The 15255-nt window shown below is 33.2% G+C and overlaps 1 protein-coding gene across 6 annotated transcripts in view; it reads right to left on the bottom strand.

The window, feature by feature from the left end:
- Positions 1-15255, bottom strand: part of LOC116343022 (protein kinase shaggy) — a 32759-nt gene that overhangs the window by 8172 nt on the left and 9332 nt on the right. For 4 of the 6 annotated variants that reach the window (XM_031770885.1, XM_031770887.1, XM_031770886.1 and 1 more), the window contains exon 3: positions 9430-9453. The exons of 1 other annotated variant lie outside the window; for it this stretch is intronic. In XM_031770885.1, coding sequence (XP_031626745.1) covers positions 9430-9453 — 24 coding nt within the window. Of the gene's footprint in view, positions 1-2834; positions 3799-7865; positions 8216-9429; positions 9454-15255 lie in introns of those variants that run through there. One more of the 6 variants, XM_031770884.1, reaches the window with a different exon arrangement.

Raw genomic sequence — 15255 nt, 5'->3', positions numbered from 1 at the left:
TGTTCGCTCTCGCATCATTTATGAAGTCTTTTCTATTTTTAACCAAAATGTATAAACATCGTTTCAGACGAACGTATTTATTCCAACAAAATATGCTAACCAATTGCCAATATAGTACATAGTAATTGAAATTAGATGAACCAGCAGTGCTGACCTGCACAATGATATCAAATTCAAATGTTATAATCAATACAGTTCCAAGTGTACACATGATCAAACGGCCGGCATTACATTTTTATTATCAAACCAATTGTTGTTAAATTGTTCAAAATAAAAAGGCATTGTTAATGATTTATCTCAAACACAACAACGGTATATAAATATTTTACAAATTTATTATCGTCTCATGTGATCGTCAACAATAATCGCAATTTGGTTTGATGAGTGTTTGCTTTCCAGTTGCTTTTGGTGTTAAATAGTATCATAAAAAATCAATTGATAAATATTTATGTGAGATTCGGTTGATTGTGTATCATTGATTCAAGTCACTTGATTCAATTAAATATCACGCGCGCTTTAAGATCGGAATTTTTGCTGTTGTTGTTGTTGTTTTTCAAGATTCCGTCAGCAAAAAAGGTCAAAACCATATCAGCGGAAGTTTCTCGGTAAAAAACTAATTTGTATATACTTTTTATGGCATTTTTTCAAACATATAGAATATTACTATTATCAATCTTTTCGAAATGATGGCGTAAAATAATGACGACTGTTTTGATATCGAATTTTGATAGGAGAAGCTGAATGAAAAAAGTTCCAAACTAATGTTACATCGTTTTGCGGATGTTATGAAAGCTTAAAATGCAAGTGTCGCAGGGGAAAACGGAACAAGTAATCAGGTCACAAAAACTATGATTTTCGTTTTGCTTCACTCAATTCAAACGGTGATGTTCAGATAAAGTTGTTTATGGAAATGGCATTAGTTTTCCACACATACATTTCTATTTTATAATGAGCTGTCATTTTTCTTTGCCATATCATGAAGTTAGCAAATGCACCGGACCCAAATGAATAATAAGTTTTGCAAATTACTTTTTTTTATGAATGTGTTTAATGGAAAAAACATATGACTGTTGTTTGTTTTAAAATAATGTGAAATAAACACCCATAAATCGGACAATATTATCATGTTCCCGATGATCTCTAATCAGTCGAACGAAGAAAAAAAGAATATTTAATGTGATAATGATGCGGCATAATAGCCGATGTAATCGACCCCCTTGTGTGCGAATAACGTGTTTTGAGTGAAAGAAGGCAAAATAAAATATGATTTAATAACAATAATAATAAGTGTGATAAGTGACAGAAAAAAAAGGTACGAAAACAAAAAATAAAGCAACAAATCGCAGCAACAATCTGAATTGTTGTGCCTTGCTTTCAACTTTTCTTTTCTGTTCTCTGTCGCTTACTCAAAGTGAGGCAACACATGTTAGACAATGTGACGTAGACGTTTAGTTGAAATCGGTGACAATTCTCACTAATCAAAAATGAGTTCATGATGTTATTTTTGCAAATAGAAATGCTCGATCACTAGTGCAACACCAACTGTGTGATGACAACAAAACAAAAATAAGTCGTTGTTGGGATGTCGATCTAAAATGGCATCATCAGCGCACATTTTTTCGCATCTCATAAAATTTACTTTTATTATTTATGGGATTTTAATACTGATTAGACTGGTAGTCGTTAATCTGGTCTAATCAGTTGCAATTCAGGTTATGATCATGTGTACGTGACTTCTTTTATCCATCGAGCAAGTTCCACATTGTTTATACTATATCTCCTAAGTTTAAACGAATTGATGTAAATAATAATAGATATTCTCATCAAATGGCATATTCCGTATTTTTTCGACGCAAAACTAATAAATAAATTTAAATAATCAATAATAAATATGCTAGGAGATTTTTCGTTTAGGCTTTAGGTTTTCTTTGTTATTCATTGTTTGTGTTGTTTGCCGTTGATTTCATTATCTTCTTTTGAATTCGATTGTTACGTCAAACGAATTGTCGAGAATAACATGTCAAACAAGACATTCTCGGAGAATATTTTTATAATATTTATGCGTTTTGTCGAGAGTGTGGCGATAATAAACAAAATTCAAAAGTGCTTTGTTTATTAAACTTCGTCGCAATTTATCATTTCGAAAAAAAACAGAAGTAATTAAATAAAAACATACTCATGCAGTAGGAATTTATACTTTTGAGTTCAATAAAATTATTGATGAAAATGACACATTGATAGGTCCTCTATAATAATTGAATTTAAAGCCACTCAATATACTTCCGTTTTCGATTTAATGGCATACTTCAAATGAAAAATCAATCGTTCTTTTCTCGTTTGAATCAACAATCGTGCCTTTTGTAGACACGAGAACCTATTTAACCCACTTCTCTTCACTGATAATTAATAGAATTTAGAGATTATCAAAATTGGCGTTAATTTCAATATAAGTGTGTTTCTGACGCAAATTTTGCAGTCATTTCAAATGCACTAAATGATCGTGGGTTAATCATTTTATTATTTTTCGGTACAATGCACGCACCGAAAGTTCACAAGATTATTGTGCTGCCCCATTATCATGACTTCAATGATAATTCGAACGGTTGTTGTTGTTGTTTTTTTTTGTCAATTGAAATGAACTAGATTGTTGGTTTTTATTGTCGTTTGCACTTCCAATAGATTATTAGTCTATTTATGGGTTTCTGCATGATTGACACAATATTCAAAAATCAAAATGCAATCGCAGAACAAAGTTCAAACAAAATACAATTACCATAAAGAGAATGAAGTGAAATAAAAGTATTGCCATTGTTGGCGTATTATAAATAACTTACAAAATGTTTCGCGAAATTTTTTGAACAGCCGACTAAAACTGACACACGTTGGTGTTTTATTTGTATCTCTTCGTATTAGAAAATTATCATCAAACGAAGCGCCTAAACTTCGCGCTTTTAATTCTTCTTTAAGTGTGGATTTTTTGCGAGTGTTACGTCGCTTTTCACGAACAACTGGACTACCGTCCTCGTTAATATAGCATTGTATTTCCTGAAAACCATCATCACGATTTATGAGTTTGGGATCCAGTTCGAAATTGTCGTCAATACTGTTAATGGTTGTGTTACGTTGATTTTTTATCAACGGTTTTTTTACTCTTTGCGTTGGTTCAGCTGCGGTTGCTGTTTCCGATATCAATGGCAATATTTTGTCATCTTTTTCGGTATTATCAATGTCTTTGTTTGGTTCATCATCTGATGCACTGTCTGTTTCATTATTGTTAATTATTGTATTTTTGACAATGGGTCGTGTGTGAATGGATGTATATTTTGGTCCACTTTTTGCAATGTGTGCCATGCTATCAACTGAACCACTGTACAAATCCGGGCCATAGCTACCGAAACCACTGTCGGTGGATATTAGACGATTTTTCTTTTTCAATAAAATTGGAATCATATTTTCACTGCGAGCATGACAGATCGTTGTTGATTCAACGTTTTCGGTGATTTTTTCCAAATTCAAATTTGATGACGCACGTTGTGCACCAAAATTTGTTTCATGTGAGTCATCTTCGATGGCTTCGACGGTAATTTTTAAACTATTTGTTGATTGACACAATCCATCGTCCTCGAAAATTTCTATCTCACCCGCTACATAATCAACACTCGCAATATCCTTCATTTTTATTTCTTCAAATTATCTTTTTTTTTTTTTTAACGTAAATTAACTTAATTTCGTTTTTTTTAAGTCTTTTCTTTCGTTTTTTGTCTATCCCGAAGTACACCACTTGAAATTTTCTTTTAACTAAAAAGATGAATTGAAAAGAAAATTGTTTAGAATTCAATTTGTCAATGTTGAGAAGGGATTCAGAAGCTTTGTTCTACAGCAATTCGCTCGCAATTAAAAACAGTTTCAATGAAAGGCATTCACTTTTTGGTGTCACATTCACGCAGAGAGGAAGAGAGATAGAGAATGACATAGACGCTGTCGTGTGCCCGATCCGATGCACAGTAGTGCATTGACAATCAAATAAATTTAAGTGAATTTTTCCATAAGCAAATTTAGTGGCGCACACATTGGCAGCTATCCAACACATTGAACGTTTTGATTCAATTTTTGAGCCTTTCTTTTCAACTACATTTTTGTTGTTGCCGCATCTAAATTCAATTGCAGTTTGAAGTAGTGCAGTATATTCAACTATTAGAATATTTGTTTGAGCACATCAGCTAAAAAGTAGGTTTTATATATTGTGTATGCATCGTAACAAAGAGACTGATTTTTTAAGTTTAAAATCTTTCTTCGGTATGTAGTACAAACGAGACGTCAACGACTTATTATAATGTTCAAAAATAAATTTGCAATAGGTGCGGTGTACAGTGCATAGAAACTCAATTTAAATATTTTTATCTTTTAACTTTGCACGTTTCCTCTTTATCATCATTTTCTTCTGAATATGAACAAACATGTTGCCCATATTGAAATAACACCAAATGAGCACTTGGCAATGGTATTTACGACTATTTTTTTCTGCTTCTTTCTTTCAACACAAACAAAAAAAAACGTTAAATCAAGTGGAAAGTCGTGGAAAATTCCACTCGAAATATTATGTGCTATGCGTACAGTTTTAAATATAGATTGTTTTCCATGAGGAAATAGGCGACGCTGAAAAATGTTTGTAGGATTTTCGACCGTTATTAAAATATCTGGCTGCACATTAAGGCGAATGACAGAAGAAGAAGAACGAGAAGCGAATAGAGAAGAAGATAAAAAAAAATTTGCACTAAGCTATATTTGCCATGAAAATCTGACGACCAAGACTCGATTTGAAAGAGTTGCTTTCAGCATATACGAGTGCAAACATAAAAATAAACTCTCTCGCACATGCTTTGCGTTCGCACTAGCTCGCGTCAGCATAAAAAAAATATATATGGTGTTTTATATGCGTATGCGTAGTGCCAATCTTCTTTCCACGACGTGGTACACACCTTCGTTACTATTTTTAGTACATTTTCTAGCCATTATCGTGTTCAATTTCAATGAAATATAATTTTAAAAATATCTCACATATATCAATCGGGAGCAGCGCCACTACTCTACTCTGAATTGAGCGCGCATACATTTCTTTCGATCTAATCGACTTTCATATGGGCATTCTGCGATTAATTATAACACATCGACTCAATTTAATTGATCGTTTAACGATGAATGAGTTTATAAACAAATCAAAAAACAAAATAGAAAACAAAACCGATAGAGAACTCCGTAAGTGGTGTTTGTTTTCCATTGGAATTATTAAACGAGAATGTGTCACAAACACACACGTACTGAATAAAAGTGACATTTGTGTTTTGCTTTGGCATAATGATTTGGAGTTTTTGCAAAACTTGAGAATGCTCTTTAACACGCAATCAAACCACCATCCAAATAAAGGAGTTTTTGCACGCATGGGAAACCCAATGCTGCTCTCTAATTCAATGATTACATTTGCCATTTGAATGTTTGAGATTTGGGATGCATGAAGAAACTCAATTTCTAAAAATAGCACCATTCATTTCTAATCAATTCATGAGAAACAAACCAATTTTCACATTCGATTTCGAATTATGAAACACTTGACTGAATGGATTTCGATTCCAATATAACGAATTGAAAATTGCGTTGCAATAAATTTGGAACGAGTCTTAAAATAGAATACACATTCGCTGGATGGACGGATGAAAATCGCGCGAAATTGCGCAAAATTGCGCAGGTTTTTAGATAAGCAGAAATAGTGTAATCGTGCATATTCAATCGAACCGGTTTTATGAAAAGAAGTTTGCTACAAGTTAATGTCATAGACAGTACAAATTCCATCACAACATCTAATACCAAAACATGATTAAGAATTTATTTACAATGTTATTTGTTTCCCCGTTAAAAAACAAAACAAAAGACAGACACATTTATTGAAGAAATGAAAGAGGAGACAAAGAAAGATAAGGATATAAAAATTGAAATGGTTTTGTGAGTGAGATTTGTTTTCACGTGGTTTCAAGTAAATGATGAATGCTTCTATTATCATTTATCCAATGATAATTTGTTGCGTGAAATTGACGTTAATTGGAGCAAATATGACACCCGTGTCAGTCCTTTAACCATATCATATATAATCATAGTAATTGAACAATAAATTTTATCACCAACGTCATTGTATTGTCTCTTTGTTACATTCGGATTGTGCACAATAATTTTCACATGAGCTTATACAGAAGAATAAAAAAGATAACAAAACATTTGTACGCATTTTGCTTTCCGATGTGCGGGGCACATGGAAACAGTATATTACGTACATATATAGTTGAATCATATTATTAATTAAGCACTTGAACGATAACGTTCTTCTATCTGGTAATTTACTTTTTTCGGGGTCTTTACTTTAATGTCGCTAGCAATAAAAATATTGTACAAAAATTCAAGGATAATGTATAGCATCTATTTTAAAAATGCTTAATCAAATGTCTCTCCTTTCATCATTTTGTATTGATAAGACAACTAAATTTCCAAAAAAAAAAAAATCGTTTTGGAATTGACCCTTTTTCAATTTTTTTTTTTTTATTTCTTTTAATTAATTTTCAAATCGAGTCACGACAAAAATCAGTCATCAAAAAATCGTAAACTTGTTCAAGGCTCGCACGATTTATATGATAAGCATTACGATCACTTCACTTCTATCGAAATCTATTTCGATCAAACAAACATTTCTCTATACGATTGAAAACGTTTAAAATGCCGCATTAAACTAGCTTCGGTGGCAGCTGCAGCAAACAATGGAAGTGGCAACAATAGCATCGTTCGGTCTGTCGTTGTGCAGAGATCTTTGAAAGCGACCAGTAAAATGATATTTGGTCATTGAGACAAATATGTAGCCAAAATACGAATATGAAGAAGAAGATAAAGAAAACAACGAAGCAAAAAAAAATGCGATGGAAAAGGCAAATACAAAACCGAAAACAAAAGTAACAGAAATACTGTAAAAAGAAGCAAGTTCACGTGATAACATGAATGTGCAAGTTGTTATCGATATATAGACTTGGTATCAGCCGTATTGCCGGTTCCGATAATGTATTGAGCGAGAAAAAAACACACACAAACCACTGTATCGATTATATTATTCACATATAATGGAATGTAAGTGAGAGGTTGAACAGGTTTTATATTTCGTTTCTATTTGCTTAAGAGAAAAAAAGGGAGATGAAGTATGAATTGTACGTGCTTCCAAAGAAGCGCAGTTTCTTCTTTTAAAAAAGTTTTTTCTTTCTCGCTTTTGTTGCTGCCAAGTCTGTTTTTTTTTTGTCGTTGTTTTCCGTTGAATTGGCGATATGTAATACGTGTTGGTTTTTCTCTTCTCTAAACAAAGTGGCGATGACACGATTGAATAATTGAACGCTTCCAGGTTCTTATTTTGTTGTTTTGGAAAATGTTCATTCATAATTTTGATTTGATATCGCATGAGTTCATCGATTGTTGAACTTGCGTCATACATTTGAGGCGACAATTCATTCTCAAAAATTCGGCCAAACTCTGTGTATGCGTCACAAAATGTATGTATACGCATTGTGGTGACAGAAGCGGGAAACCGAAAAAATTGTCAAACATTTATAGGACAGTTTTTGAATGGAATGCGTTACGTGCTTTCTTTCACACAGTTCTTTTTTTTTCTTTTTCGTTTCTCTCCCTAAATCACAACAGTCACACTCTAACTAGATCGCACAAGATCCGTGCTGATGTTGTTTCAATTTGCTTGAATTGTATGTAGAAGAAAGCTTCTGATATTGTTTCACATTGCATATTTATTTATTTATATTCAAAGACGTCAACAATAGATCATTTACATTTTGTGAAATTTGTTTCGCCTTGCTGCAAATTGACACATTTTATCACGAATTGCTTATTTTTTTACTCTTTTCTTTTATTCCCTCTTTTTGATATCGACTAGTTTTTTATTTCAATAAACACTTTTATTGCATCACTTGTTTTATTTTATTATTTGTCTCTACTTGAAAAATGTTTTCTTTTTCGATAAAAAAAAATATTGTATTGTTTCATGTCACACACATTAAAAAAAAATTACATGGAACACTGTTACAAAATCCAGTGAATCACGATGAATGAAATTTTTTGCTGTCGGTTTTGCGTTTTTAAGCAGTCGAACACGAATTTCGTTGAGTAGTTACACATTGAACAGCTCAGACATAAATAACACACTCGGTTGCGCTAATCGTTCGAGACGCGCACCAGAACCACACAGAATACGAAATACGACAGTAATTTGCCATACATACATGCAATGTGCGAACATTGATCGTACATATTTCAAAATTAGAGAGTGTGTGTGTGAGAGAGTGAGAGTGTATGTATGTGTATGTGTGTGTATTTGTTTGAATAAAATTGATGTTAGTGTTTGTTGTCATCGTCTTATGTGCGATGTGTGTGTTTGTGTTGGTTTTCTTTCGTTTTAAAACGACACATAACCAAACGCACCTACAGTCAAACGTTTGAATTTATTTCGCAGCTTTACGCTGTTGATAGCTGATCGATCGCGGAATATTAGCATTACGCGCTCGCTCCATTTGAACGATCTTGCTTCATATACTACATGCATGTCGAGACCGAATCCAAAAATAGCGAAAGAGAAACAAAAATTGCATATACATGTGAAATGCTTAGATTAACTCCACTGTTCAGTGTTCAGCGTTGATGCATTGGGTACGAAATCGTGTTATCGTTCGTATATATATACATTTTTCTTTCTCTCTTGCTCTCGCATGATTGCGCAAGTCATTGATCATCCTCTCTTTCATGCGCCTGAACATTTTGATGTCTTGATTTCTTCATGCAATATGCCCATAAATTGATAAGTTTTTCTACCTTAATGTATGCATTGCAAACTATCTTCGGCAAACAGAAAAAATACAGTTTATTGTTCGCAAATTTCCATATTGTTCATTTCAAGAGCCAATCTGTTTATAATTGCAAAACTACAAATGCGAATTCACCAAACAACTCCACTCAAGGTTTTGTGATATTAAATGATGCACATGTGCTGCTTGCGCTTTGTTGGTGTTTTAATTTTTCAATTGAGCAGCACTTGGAATTCTTATCAAGAACACTTATATTTCAGTTAATTGTAAATGCACAATAAACAAGTGGGAAAATAAATATATGAACAACGCATTTCACTTCAATGTGCGCGCGCACACACACACACAGCCAACACACAGAGGTCGACTATAAAAAGGGCGAACAACAAAATAGTAATGTGAACCGTATATATGTATAATATAGAAAATCGAATTTCGATGACAACTCTGAATAATAACAAGGTTGATTCAATTTGAAACTATATAAAAAATAAGAAGTATTTAAATTTAGAGAGAGAACAAAATGTTTACATACTTAGAGGTACCGTTGTTGACGCACCTGCAAAAATATACAAAGAAGAGAGAAAGAGCAAAGAATAAAACACAAACATCTTTTATATGTTTTGAGTCTGTTTTATCGCTGTGTCGCAATTGATTATTACATGTGATGGAAATTTTGATAATAAAATAATTCATTCGTCTAGAACCATATTCACGATGTGTCAATTCCAATGTTAAATTCCATTTTACAAGATTTGTTTTTGCTAAATCCAAATTCGGAACGTTTTATAAAAATAGGATTGACTTCGTAACCATAGTTCGATACGAAAAAAAAGAAACATTTGCTAAAGAAAACATGTTTTTTGGGTATCAACAAAATTTGGTGCAAATGGAAATGTGGCTGATGACATTTGATTATTAAATTTCATTTGCAGGTTTAAACAAAAAAAAACAATTGTCGGACGGATTTTTAAGTGCACATTTAAGGGGAAAATGCTTTTTGTGATTTCTAAATGGTGGTAATGAGATCTAAATACCTACACTTTTCAAATTCTAAAGAGACAGTAGGAGCGTAAAGTACACATAATTACTACTGATCAATTTAAATACATTAAAACATCTAGGAGAATTTTGAGAGTGAGAAAAAAGGCGAAAATATACATTTTAATTTTTTTTATTGCGTTCTTGAAAAAATTCTTGTCGCTTTTAATTGACGATCAAACATTCCAATATTCATTTTTCATCTCTTGCAAATTAGAGATGAAAAAAATAATGTTTCACATTTTACAGTGAGAAAGTGTAACGAATGATGAATAGTACTGGTGAGTTTGATAATTTCAATGAATTGCACTTTAGTATTTCTAGAGGGATCTCTAGTCATCTAGTTTTAGTTTGCTTTTTTCCCAAATAAGCTATTATTGGAATGGAATTAGTATTCGTCGTAATTTGTCCTTTTGACGTCATATTATTATTTGATACAATAAAACGATCGTCAACCCTTCTTATTTAATTATCTTTTTTCGCGTATCTCTTATCGTAAAACAGCTGTAAATTTGAATGAAAATTATCTTGAAGTATGTGATTAGTAAGTCTGTTAAAAACAGCGAGAAAATAATAAAGAAAACAACACAGGTTATTTATTTCCTTTTGACGAAGCAAACGATTTCTCTCTTTCTCGCTCCTTCTCTCTCTGCCGCAAAAAAAACACAAAAATAATTTATTTTACTTTCGCAATTCAAAAACAATAATACGTTGGAATGTGAAGAACACAATGGACGAAGATAAATATTCAGTAATCGGAGCATATCAAAATCAACAGCAAAGCATTTAAATTGCAGATATTATTTCAATAAAAATTACATTGGAATGTAAATATTGATGAGCAGCACTTTTGTGTCTGTGTTTGAAGTGAAATCACAACATCATCAATGCATACACGCAACAAATATTTGTCCGATGGCTTGTTGCACCTACCATTGCGCCTCAACAAATAAACAACCGGTCATTGATATATGTCGATTTATTATTTTATTTATGAGGACAATATTTTTCGACTGTGTATGAATGCGATGGTATTAGACACGCACAGATTTTCGGTCAATCACTCTTTTTCAATCTCAATTCATCCGATTTTCGTCGCCACGTACAAAAAGATCAAGAGTTCAAATTGCTTCATATCGTGTCATGTCTGGAAATTTGCTGGAAGTAAATGAAATGAACAGTGACACACCGCACGAAGCGACTGGGGGACAGACGATGTCAAAGGCTCAACAATTTTTTTATATGTGCATTCAATGATGAAGTCCATTTACCAGCTGACATTTTATCAGTGTAATGAGAAAAGCAATTAAGGAAAGAAGAAATCTTTGTTAAATACAATGTGTCGACAAATTCATTATAGAAACCATATGAATTGCGACATCATACTGTTGTACACCGTACTAGTGCATTTTAGATTTGTATTTATATCATGTATACACACAGCTAGTTTAAGCTGTAAATTTCCATTAATTGTACAATATTAGAAGTTGGCGACAATAAAGTACATGTTTACGTATAAATATATCTTTTTCTTGATTGTATTTTTCCTATACGGATGACAACAAATAACAACAACAACAGTAGCAATAATAATTTATAATGTCGTTGTCGAACTGGAGCCATCACATCTAATCGACAAAGAAATACACATGACAAGCAACCTCCCACGTACGTAAGTGGCGAGAAAATTAGTCTCCAGTTTGTTTTTTTGCGAAGGACTTTATCTTGTCTTCTTCTTTGAAATATGATCATAACGTGCGTTAAACAAGATGACGCCAAAATAAAATGATAGGCAGATAGGAATGTTGACCGAATTAATTGCGAGTTGAGCGCGTTCTTGAGTTTATTGGTTCATGTTCAGCACATATACGCTCATGCTTTCATTTGTTGAACTTTTATTGAACATTTGCCAGTGCATGAAATGTATATATTTATTGAAAGCGTGACAATAAAAATTACTCGCTTCCGGTTGGATCCCTTTCATTAAATATCAAGTCAATATTTCCCTTCAATTCAGTTAGTTTTTCCTCTGTTCTTTTTTTTTATTGAATCCATTCACTGTAATTGGCCACACACACAAAAAAAAACACGAAAACGACACAAAAATTAAATAAACATAAAGTATGGCTCACTTATTTCAGATTCGATAAGTGTGTCTCGTTGACAATTGACCGCATCTATAATCGGATTTAACACAGATAAATCGATAAAGTTCACATATTCTTCATAAATATTTGTTAAGTTGGTTGCGCTTGTTGAGCGTATAGTGGTGATTGCGGGCGGCGCTAGACCACTTGTTAATTTGTTATTTGTTTGGGAAATAGTGTCATTTGTCGTTATTTCGATAATTTCATTGATACTATCACTTGACATTTGATCTTCATCACCATTCTCATTTGTTTGATTCATATCGCGAATACGATTTAAAAATGGCAGTATTTGCTCGGCACTTGTTACAATCCGCAACTCCTTATTCGATTGTACTTTCGATGAATTATTGTTCATTGTGTACGTGAAGGGGGTGAGTGAAAATTCAAAGCGAAAAATAAAAAAATGCCCAAAAAACACACTTAAAACTTAATTTCGTACACTGTTTTTTGAACACTAACGCGAATGATCATCAGAAAATGACTTAATCCGAATCAATCGTAATGAATTACTGAAATGATGCTTCACAAAATCGAATCGAGCGAATGACAATTTCGTTCGATTCGTTTCAAGTGCAATTTGCAGTGACGAAAATACTAGCGAAAATATAATTATATAGATCTATAAACATTTCGCACATGCAAATGAAATAGAGAGAAATAAAAAAAAACTGTATCGAAGGCGGCGGCCAGTTGATGTATTGATAAGATGATCAAAATAAGTTTGCTTGACCGATATATTCAAAACACATAATACACCAATTTGTATTATACGTACACATTAAAATACAATCTATCTTTCGCTCTCCCTCTCTCTTTCTCTCACTCTATGTCATTAAATCTCATAGCCAAATATTCAATGTTGTATTTCGATCGCTTCATTTCAACTCAATTAAAAAAAAAAATCTTGCTGAGATTTACATTCTACTATCTTCGATTTGAATCATATTGTATCACATACTGGGCGAACGAGCGAGATCAAGTGTACGAGCATGCTCACGCAATAATGATTAATTAATTAATCAGCATTTAATTCAAATTATATAACTTTAATGAACGAACTCATCGTATATAAATGAGACATCTGTTATTTCTTTCATTAAAAAGTGCACAACGAGAGCGGATGAGAGAGAACGGTGGGACATAGTGTTAGGAGAAGTAAATGTATATAATATCAGCGACCTTGCTCATCCTGGCGCATTACTTCGATCAATGTGCAATGAGCATTTGTGTGACGTCACCATTCCAAACTATTGAATTACAGCAACATTTTATTGAAATTTCAGTCGAATCGAAAATCAAATTTCATATCGTTAAGGAAACCCTTCATGTTTCGCTTCCCATTCGCTTGAACAAATAAGTTCTCTTTTTCTTTTAATTATGCGCATAATTCACGCACCCATAGTTTCAAACTTTATCAATTAAGTTATTTATCGACGAAAGTAAAATAAATACCTTCCACACGCAATTTTCGAACGATACGCAAACAATAATAAAGTTACCAGCGACAAAAATCAAATTCTACCCTCACAAAGAATGAAAGTGAGGTTTTTTTGCAAGTGAATAAATTGCATTTTTTTATTAACCGACAATGTGAGACCTAATTGCAGCAAATCATTAAAAGAATTAACTATTGCCGACTAAATAAATTTAAAAAAAGACAGAAAACAACTTTTAAACATAAAGAAGATAGACGAAGAGAGTGAGTAAAAAAAATGCAGTTTGCTTAAATGAATACATCAAGAGAGAATTGGAACAATTGCTGATTTTATCGCATGCTTTTATGTCATGTCTGTACATTCGAATGAATTTAACTGTTTAAATTTGTTCGTTTGCTCCTTTTGAACTCAGCCGAATCACTTGCTGTGATGACGACGACGATGACAACGAATGATGGGTGAATATTTTCACATTTAGGCCATCGCGTGAAAAAGGAATTCCGAACTTGGTTTGGCACGAGGACAAAACGCACGCGCAAATTTAAATATGTATCACACACATTGCAACATACATTGTGTATTTAAATCAAACACTGTGTGGCACACTGTGCGAATGCGAACGATGTTAGAATGAGAGAGAAATAGAAAATGGCCATAAGAGCGAATGAATGCGATATGGTGAGGTTGCAGAATCTCTGGTGTACTCCTGCTCTCTCTCACTTTCAACGAAATCACTAAGAGAGAACGTATGTTTTTCCTGACTACAGTCTCATTTCTCAGTAGCGACCAAATTCGGTTGGAGTGCTCCGTATTGGTGAGCATGTGTGTGTGTATGCGTTTCAGTTTAAGGTTGTCGAAGCGTTTTTATCGCAATGCGTATTTATACCAAACGGTTCGGTTCATGCGGTCGACCACTCAAATAGTTTGACACTTTCGTTTAAAACGCATTTACAGAAAGAAACATTTATCGAAAATATGAACCAAAAAAAAAAGATTGGAGAAAAAGCCAAATAAATTTTAATGTCAATGCCACAAAAGTGAGATGATTTGTTTGAATATTCATTTTGATGTCACCAACGCACATTGTGTATCCGAATAATGATAACGTAAATGATGATACATTCAACACAATCATCAGACAGATTTAAACATGAAAATGACATTAGAATATGTGATTGTATTTTTTTCTAATCGATGTAATTTTTCATGCAATCGACTTGAGAATGAGTCAACGGCAAATTAGTTGATCGTGGTGTGAAAAGGAGCACCGTATTTGATTAAACGAGATAGAAGGAAATCGTTTGACTGAATTTGATGTGATATTATATGAGTATTGGTTGAACGCCATTTTGAAACTTTTAGAGCGGAGCCACGACAGATATACTATACCCATACAGTGTATGTATATATAATCGCATAAGAATTATATACAGGGTGGGGCATATAATAGGCTCACTCTTAGGGGGTGGGAATTTTGAAAAACCCTTTGGGGGGTATGTTGGGGGTAAAAAATAAAAAATTTCTATCTGAGCAGAATTTTGAATTTTTCCCCAGGGGGGGTGGGGGTGCCCCAAATTTTTCAAAAGTTCATCGGATCAAAAAATAATGTACTACAAAGTTGTTCAGAATGATGAGAGAAATTTTTTAGGATCCCTGCCCTTCAAGTCCCCCCACCCCTTAAGGGGGTCGGGGGGTCAAAAACCCCCAAGATATGATTTTTTTGACCTGAAACCC

This window comes from Contarinia nasturtii, unplaced genomic scaffold (genome assembly GCF_009176525.2).
Source record: "Contarinia nasturtii isolate CC-2019 unplaced genomic scaffold, AAFC_CNas_1.1 Cnas_scaffold_928, whole genome shotgun sequence".
Classification (NCBI taxonomy): domain Eukaryota; kingdom Metazoa; phylum Arthropoda; class Insecta; order Diptera; family Cecidomyiidae; genus Contarinia; species Contarinia nasturtii.
The sequence above is the reverse complement of the archived record's forward strand: the minus strand, read 5'-3'. Positions and strand labels throughout refer to the sequence as shown.